Source organism: Narcine bancroftii, chromosome 5, assembly GCF_036971445.1.
Source record: "Narcine bancroftii isolate sNarBan1 chromosome 5, sNarBan1.hap1, whole genome shotgun sequence".
In the NCBI taxonomy this organism is placed as follows: Eukaryota; Metazoa; Chordata; class Chondrichthyes; order Torpediniformes; family Narcinidae; genus Narcine; species Narcine bancroftii.
The window spans coordinates 86873472-86882805 of NC_091473.1; the positions used below are offsets into that span (position 1 = coordinate 86873472).

The 9334-nt window shown below is 47.5% G+C and overlaps 1 protein-coding gene across 4 annotated transcripts in view; it reads left to right on the forward strand.

Moving 5' to 3' along the window:
* smg7 (SMG7 nonsense mediated mRNA decay factor) overlaps window positions 1-9334 on the forward strand; it is a 136842-nt gene that overhangs the window by 18841 nt on the left and 108667 nt on the right. For all 4 annotated transcript variants that reach the window (XM_069938203.1, XM_069938206.1, XM_069938204.1 and 1 more), the window contains exon 2: window positions 7060-7091. In XM_069938203.1, coding sequence (XP_069794304.1) covers window positions 7060-7091 — 32 coding nt within the window. The remainder of the gene's footprint in view (window positions 1-7059; window positions 7092-9334) is intronic.

A 9334-nucleotide genomic window follows, 5' to 3' on the forward strand; every position in this document is an offset into this window, starting at 1 on the left:
ACATCCTTGAGCACTGCTACATATTTATCAAAGGTACCTGCAGCTTCATCCTGTGACCACAGTTTTGTAAACCAGACCACCATTCAATACCACTCCAACCTTTGTACAATCAGAAGTTGAGGTGTGAGGACCGATACTAAAAATAATGCATCACTATACTGAGGAAGCAGATGACATCCTGCGCGACTGCTTTGAGTTAGTAGACTGGTAAGTATTCAAGAATTGCATCCAGCCTTGATGAATACACCACTACCTTCATGACATCATCAGCAAGTGTGTAGAAAACTGCAGGCTGAAGAGCACATTCCATTGTTGGCTCTAGTCTATTTAGTCCAGTCTGAATTTTGAGTGTCTGAATGGGATCCTTTCTCGTTCTTCTAAATTCCAATGAGAATAACCTTGGTCACTCCATTTTTTTTTTCATGCTTCAGTCCTGGCTTCCCAGTAATCAGTCTGGTGAATCTTCGATGCACTCCCTCAATTGCAAGAATGTCCTTCCTCTGATTGGAGACCAAAATTGTACATGATACTCAAGGTGTGGCCTATACAACTCATGGATGAGGGAAAGTACAAGTGCTGAAAACCATCTCTTGAGGGATCATCCAGTGAAGCTCTATGGCTAGAACTTAAAAACAGTAGAGAACAATGACTTTGCTGGAGCTGTATTATAGATTCCCAAATAGGTGAGGATTGGAGGAGCACATGAGTAGAGAATTTCGAATCATAGACCACTACAGCTCAAAAGCAGGCCCTTCAACCCATCAAGATCATGCTAAACTATTATTCTTCATAGTCACTTCGACCTGCACCCTGATCCATAGTCCACTCATTCACGTACTTATCCAAAATTTTCTTAAAAGTAGAAATCAAGCTTTAATTTACAACTACAGCAGCAGCTCATTCCACACATTCACTATGCTGCATGAAGAAGTTCCCCCAAATTTCCCTTTAAATATTTTCCCTTTCACCCTAAGCCATGTCTTCTAATTCTTTTCTCATCTAACCTCAGTGAAAAGGGCCTGCTTACATTTACTCTATACCCTGACACTCCAGAGAATAAAGTCCTAACCAATTTAACCTTTCTATGAAACTCAGCTCCTCAAGTCCTGGCAACATGCTTGTAAATCTCATTATTCTTTAAATCTTACAGATAACCTACCTGTAGTTAGGTAACCAAAACTGCACATAATACTCCAAATTGGGCCCCACCAATGTCTTATACAACTTCAGAATAACATCCCAACTGCTGTACTCTGATTTATGAAGGCCAATATGCCAAAAGCTCTCTTTATGACACTATCTGTGATGCCACTTTTAGGGAATTGTGTATCTGTATTCCAAGATCCCTCTGTTCTACTGCATTCCTCAGTTCCTTACTGTTTACAGTATATGTCCTACCTTGGTTAGTTCACATTGTTCCACATTAAATTCAGCATTAAATTGGAGATTGTGTTGAAGAAATTCGGTCACATTACTTGAATATTTTAACTTCCCTAATACTGACTGGGGGATGGAATTTTTGAATGGATCCAATATATTGAGATGGCACAACACTGGGCCTCCTCTTGAGGAGAAAGATAAGGCAAGCAACTGAAGTGACAGTGGGAGAACACTTTGGAATCACTGTCCATAATTTCATTAGTTCTGAAATAATCATAGAAAAAAATGGGACTAGTCCACAAGTTAAAGTCCTAAATCAATAAGGCTTATTTTGGAGCAATTAGGCGAGTACTTGTAGAAGTTGATTGGGACAGGATGTTTGCAGGTAAGGTGATGGCTGGAAAGTGGGATTTCTTTTAAAGGTAAGGTAGCAAGAGTTATGGCAATGTGTGTTCCTGTTTGGGTGAAGACCAAGGCTGTTAAATTTAAGGGACTTTGGTTGTTGAGGGATATTGAGGCTCTGGTCACGAAAAAGAATTTAAGATTTCCATCAGATACAATCATTCCAGGCCAAACATGTATGAGGACTTGAATAGGTCCCAGTGATGTTTGGCTTACTGTGGCCATGTGGAACATTCTTTGTTCCTATTCAATCCTGGCACCGCCCCCAACTCTTCCTCCACTACATTGATGACTGCACTGGAGCTGGTTCCTGCACCTGTGCAGAACCTATCAATTTTGCTACAAACTACTACTCTACTCTGATATTAACGGACCATTTCTCTCCCCTTTTCTAGATCTCTCTTGTCTCCATCTCAGGATGCAATCTATATATTGTCATTTACTACAAATGCACTGACTCCCACAGCTACCTTAACCACAAATCCTGTCTCCTGAATGGTTGCTTTCTTTCTCCCAGTTTCACCTCTGTGGAAAGTGAAAGCTAGTGTCTTTCTTGTGTCTTACAAGCAATAGGGCTTTCTTTTAATTAGGTTAATATAGTCATCTCCTGCTTCTCCTCCATTTTGCAGAGTTTCACTCTCACCCCCCCCCCCCCCCCCACACACACACACACACACACACACACACACACACACACACACACACACACACACACACACACACACACACACACAGACAGAGAGGTATAGGGTTCCTCTTGTCCTAGTATTTCACCCCACCACCCTCTCCATTCAGTGCATCTTCCTTTGTCACTTCTGCCAGCTGCAACTAGACTCCACCACCAGACTCCTCTCCTTCCCACCCTTTTCCAGCTTCCATAGGGATGGCTCCCTCTTTGCCTTTCTTGTCCACTCAGCCATGTTTCCATGATGACTGCTACTTTCTCCTGGAACTGCAGAAAGTGCAACATTTATTCTTGCATGTTCACTCTCACCATCCAGGGACCTAAAAAAAACTTTCCATGTAAGACAAAGATCCACATACACCTTCTCAAAACTCATCTACTGCATTTGGTGCTCCTGATGTGGCCGCCTTTTGCATCAGTGAAATGAATTGCCGAATTAGCAACAGTTTTGGAGAGCAACAGTACTCTGACTGTTATGGCTGTCCTGCTTATGGTAGCATGGCATTCTCACAGCAATGTGTCTGACCTGGGCCATCTCCCAGGCCCATTGTAAATTGGAGGAACACCAATGCATATTCTACCTAGTTTATCTACAGCCCAGTGGTACGAATATATTCAGGTGATGAATTCTCCCCCCCGACTGTTTATACTCTTCTTCCTTTCCTCTCCTGGTTCTCCCCTATTTTGTGTTGTCCCCTTTCCCACTAAGCCCCCATCCATTCTTATTCACCCCCTTTCATTTGCTTCCATCCCCATCTCTCCCCTCTACCTTTTCTGTGTCACCAAATCTCTCTTTATACACTAATTGTCACTTTTCTTATCAGATTCTCGCATTTGCAGCCTTTGTCTTCTAATAATCCAACTTTACCATCATCTTTATTTCACTTGCCTCTGTCTCCCTATGTCTGTTAATCTACTGCCTCTATCACCTCTCTCCGGTTCACCAATCCTACATGAGTCCCTGTCTTACTCCTCTCACCTTTTCCTCATAACACTTGTCTACATTCTCAGTCTTGATGAAGAGTTCCATCCCAAAACATTGACTAATATTTTTCTCCTTCTGAGGTTGATTGACCTGCTGAATTCCTCCAGTAGATTGTGCTTAGCTTCAGATTGCAGCATTCGCAGTCTCCATATGTCTCCTGATCAAACCAATCTTTTGATGAGTACAAGAAGTATAAGAATATGCTTAAGAGTGAAACCAGTAGAGCAAAAAGAGGACATGAAATGGAGCTGGCAGGCCTCGTACACCAGGCTGTTCATTGACTTCAGCTCGGTGTTTAATATGATCATTCCTCAGAGGCTGGTGGAGAAGCTGTCCTCATTGGGACTCAACATCCCTCTCAGTAACTGCTTTCTGCATTTTCTAGCCAGTCTGACTGGGTCAATAGCAGAAGGTAGCGCACCGTCAGGCTGAGCACTGGCGCACCTCAGGGTGGTGTGCTCAGCCTGCTCCTTTTCAAACTACTGACCCATGGCTACATTGCCAGATCCAGCTCCAATAATGTCATCAAGTTTTGCAGGTACAAACCTCCTGCGTACCACTGGAAAAGTCTGATGAGGTGCCTTGGTGGGCCGCTGAATTTTGGCAGTCTGGCAGAAGGTACATGTCCATGCCCATTGAGCGATGTCTTTTTTTTAGTCCATGCCATGTGTATTTATTTGGCATGAGCTTGACTGATGTTCTGATGGACGGATGCAAGGGGTTGATGATAGCCATTGACGTACTGCTCTAGAACCGCACCCATGGCCGTACTCGAGGCGTCAGTGCTAAGCCCCAAGGTAGCCTCAGGGTTGGGATGGGCAAGCATTGCTGCTTTGGCCAATGCTTCTTTGATAGTTGTAAATGCAACCTCTGCCTCTGATGTCCAGGTAACGTCTCTGTGCTTGGTGGAGAGGATCTGGAACAGTGGCCTAAGAATGTCAGCAGCTGCAGGAATAAACCAGTGATAGAAGTTTATCAGGCCCAGAAATTTCCGCAGTCCCTTAAACGTGGTAGGTTTAGAAAAAGCACAGACTGCGTCTACCTTGCTGGATAAAAGAAATATACCATTGGCCGTGATCTTGTGTCCTAGGAGGTTGATGGTGGATCTGCCAAATTGACATTTGCCAGGGTTGATGGTAAGACCGAATTCCTCTAGCCGTTGGAGGTGGTGATCTTGCTCAGTTCGACTGGCTACGAGGATATCATCCAAGTAAATGTATGCAAACTCCAAATCCCTGCCTAAAGCGTCCATCAGCCACTGGAAGGTTTGAGTAGCATTTTTCAATCCAAATGGCATTCTAAGAAATTCAAAAAGCCCAAAAGGGGTAATAATTGCTGTTTTAGGAATATCATCCTTATGGATAGGTATCTGATGATATCCCTTGATAGATCAACCTTGGGAAAAATGCGGCAATGGTGTAGATGGGGAACAAAGTCCTGTATATGAGGAATTGGGTACCTGTCAGGTGTAGTAACATCATTAAACCTACGGTAATTGCCACAGGGTCTCCATCCACCTGTCTTCTTGGGTACCACGTGTAATAGTGATGCCCAAGGACTGTTGGAGCGTTGAATGATACCCAACTTTTCCATTGCCATAAACTCGACCTTTGCTTGCAGCAGTTTATCAGGTGGAAGATGACTAGCCCTGGCATGAATCGGGGGCCTGAAGTGTTTATGAAATGAGACACATCATGGGCTCTTTTTGAGGCATTGAAATCAGGAGTGAAAATACAGGGAAATTCGTTGAGCAGGGCAGCATAGGCATCCTTGTGGTAGCGGCGTCCAACGCACCTACGACATGCCAGAACTTAGTTATGCTGTTATGCCCCTAAGACTAAACTGGGTTTCAGCCTGAATAAACCAAACCTGAGGTTCATGGGTCCAGAAAGGAGGCAAGTGAAGACCAACTGCATTAACTGCTACCATGGTGGTAGCTGCCGCTGCTGCTGTAGTTGCATTCATTATGACTGTAGACTCTGGCTTCGGCTGAATCTTGCAGTCGGGGTCACCAATACAGTAGATCTACAAAAGTAATACAAACACACGCCAAAGTAGTCAACTCAAGACTGATTCTTTTATATAACACATGTCCTGATCTCCACGGGACAAGGTGGGACGTCACTATGGGTTTGCTGTCGATCCACAGGACCGACAGGTTTAAATTAACCCGCGCCTTTTGGCAGGAGATTCAGCAGATCAAAGTGCCGTTCCTCAGCACTCTATCTTTTGCGTGCGGTCCATTAGGTGAGTCCCGCGACGGCGACCATTTGTGATACCGCGCTGTGCGCCCGCTCTGCCCGCGACATCAGACTCATTAAGGACTCTTACTTCACACGTTATTATGGAATATTTATTTTCTGTATTGCACAGTTTGTTTGCACTTCTTGTTTACATTGCTCTCTTTTGTCTACCTATTTTTTCTTGAGTACAGTTTTATTCACTACTGATAAGTAGAAATTCTGTCTGGCCTGCAGGAAAATGAATCTCAGGGTTGTACTTGATATGTAGATATGTATGTATTCTGAGAATAAATCTGAACTTTGAACTTTTGAGTTGTCGTCATTAGGATACATTGGTTATAAGTTTAATTTCCTTGGTTCCATTTTCCTTGGAAATTATTAAGATTGCTGGCACAATGATTCCTGAATTATGTAATGACTAATTTAGAAGTCATCAAGCATAAAAACCACTTAAATCAACTCTGTTGTGATCAATTTGACATCATACAGTCAAACCACTGTTGCCAGGAATTCAAGCAATTGGGAAAAATATTGTGGAAAATAAATAGGTAAAAAATATGGAAGTTTAAAATTGGCGTGCCTCACCATCAGTTCACCAGTCACACAATATACAATTTTTTTTGTATATTTTATTTATTATTCAAAAATAAGGTATACAAGCAATTAAAAAGTACAAATATACATAATTTTCTCCACTAATTCCCTCCCCTCTTCTCCCCCCCTCCCCTTCGCTACCCAAAAGAAAAAGAGTTAACACATATAATAGTCAAACCATCACCATGTTAGGTGCCATCTCAACCCGGGGAAGAAAAAAATTCTACTATATTTTTAAACCCATATATTTCATGTATGTGCTCCAAACCTTAAGAAAAAAGAGAATAATTATCACATAAATTATAGGTTATCTTTTCCAGTGGAATACAGAATCTCAGCTCCATGTGCCATCTTTGAATACTCAACTCAATTTCATTCTTCCCATATACAATCTCAAGCGACCGGAAAGTTCACGTGCCAGATACCAGGGGTTTTACTGTGCATACATTTTAATAGATGGCTTCAGCTAAAATATGCCCAGTGCAGCAGCCAGTACCTTTTTCCCGTAAAGCTGAGCTGCAGCAGTACTAGTTTTGTTTCTTTTTAAATTATATTTTGCCTCTTAAAATTGTATGGACATGAATACTTTGTAATAGCAAAGAGCTATGGAATAAAAAAAAAATTATTTATTAATTAATTAGTAATTTCTGTAATTAACTGGCTCATCACCAACTTGGTTGCAAAGATGTTTTTATTTGTCTTTTCTGAGTTTGAGAGTTGTTCACATTGGATTGACTATTCCTATTTCTATATTTTTCTCTTGTCATCAGGCAAGCAGAGGCCCTTAAGGCTGACATGACAGGTAAGATCAATTTTTTCTTAATCTTGTACTACTTTTGAAAATCTAATTTGGTTAGAAATGTGATGTCATGCTTTTCAGGACTGTGAGAATAGTCCTAAGATTTATTCTGCTGAATTGTTGTCATGGTGACAAAGTAAGATGCATGTAAGAGAATGATCCATAAAACACCTTGGGACTTATTAAGGACTTATGGCCTTGTTAAACTATCTACTTCATTCTTGCACCACGTAACTCAATTAAATTCTAAATTTTTTCTGCTTATTTTAATGTGCTTTGCTCAATTGAATTATCTGAAAATAGTAATTTTTAAAAAATTTTGTAACTAGCTAAGGAGGAAAATATTGGCCGGCCATTTTTATTTAAACAAAATCCAGGTTCTAAATTGCATGGTTATCCTGCATTGGAGGCAGGCCCCTCCAGCCCGGGTAAGAAACCTGCATAGGAGAAGGCCACTCCGATATAAAACCTACGACCCAAGGACCCTCGCTGCCACGTCCCAGCTTGCTTGGCCACGGCACACGAACCATGGGTGTAAAGGGTGGGGCCAGTACTGCGCGCACTGCACTCCACCTAAAAGCTCCTTTGGGCAGGCCCGAGGACAGGTCCACGTCCTCCCCCTCCACGTCCTCCCCTCCGTCCTCCCCTCCACGTCCTCCCCCTCCACGTCCTCCCCCTCCACGTCCTCCCCCTCCACGTCCTCCCCCTCCACGTCCTCCCCCTCCACGTCCTCCCCCCTCCACGTCCTCCCCCTCCACGTCCTCCCCCTCCACGTCTCCCCTCCACGTCCTCCCCCTCCACGTCCTCCCCCTCCACGTCCTCCCCCTCCACGTCCTCCCCCTCCACGTCCTCCCCCTCCACGTCCTCCCCCTCCACGTCCTCCCCCTCCACGTCCTCCCCCTCCACGTCCTCCCCCTCCACGTCCTCCCCCTCCACGTCCTCCCCCTCCACGTCCTCCCCCTCCACGTCCTCCCCCTCCACGTCCTCCCCCTCCACGTCCTCCCCTCCACGTCCTCCCCCTCCACGTCCTCCCCCTCCACGTCCTCCCCCTCCACGTCCTCCCCCTCCACGTCCTCCCCCCTCCACGTCCTCCCCCTCCACGTCCTCCCCCTCCACGTCCTCCCCCTCCACGTCCTCCCCCTCCACGTCCTCCCCCTCCACGTCCTCCCCCTCCACGTCCTCCCCCTCCACGTCCTCCCCCTCCACGTCCTCCCCCTCCACGTCCTCCCCCTCCACGTCCTCCCCCTCCACGTCCTCCCCTCCACGTCCTCCCCCTCCACGTCCTCCCCCTCCACGTCCTCCCCCTCCACGTCCTCCCCCTCCACGTCCTCCCCCTCCACGTCCTCCCCCTCCACGTCCTCCCCCTCCACGTCCTCCCCCTCCACGTCCTCCCCCTCCACGTCCTCCCCCTCCACGTCCTCCCCTCACGTCCTCCCCTCCACGTCCTCCCCCTCCACGTCCTCCCCCTCCACGTCCTCCCCTCCACGTCCTCCCCTCCACGTCCTCCCCCTCCACGTCCTCCCCCTCCACGTCCTCCCCCTCCACGTCCTCCCCCTCCACGTCCTCCCCCTCCACGTCCTCCCCCTCCACGTCCTCCCCCTCCACGTCCTCCCCCTCCACGTCCTCCCCCTCCACGTCCTCCCCCTCCACGTCCTCCCCCTCACGTCCTCCCCCTCCACGTCCTCCCCCTCCACGTCCTCCCCCTCCACGTCCTCCCCCTCCACGTCCTCCCCCTCCACGTCCTCCCCCTCCACGTCCTCCCCCTCCACGTCCTCCCCCTCCACGTCCTCCCCCTCCACGTCCTCCCCCTCCACGTCCTCCCCCTCCACGTCCTCCCCCTCCACGTCCTCCCCCCTCCACGTCCTCCCCCTCCACGTCCTCCCCCTCCACGTCCTCCCCCTCCACGTCCTCCCCCTCCACGTCCTCCCCCTCCACGTCCTCCCCCTCCACGTCCTCCCCCTCCACGTCCTCCCCCTCCACGTCCTCCCCCTCCACGTCCTCCCCCTCCACGTCCTCCCCCCTCCACGTCCTCCCCCTCCACGTCCTCCCCCTCCACGTCCTCCCCCTCCACGTCCTCCCCCTCCACGTCCTCCCCCTCCACGTCCTCCCCCTCCACGTCCTCCCCCTCCACGTCCTCCCCCTCCACGTCCTCACCCCTCCACGTCCTCCCCCTCCACGTCCTCCCCCTCCACGTCCTCCCCCTCCACGTCCTCCCCCTCCACGTCCTCCCCCTCCACGTCCTCCCA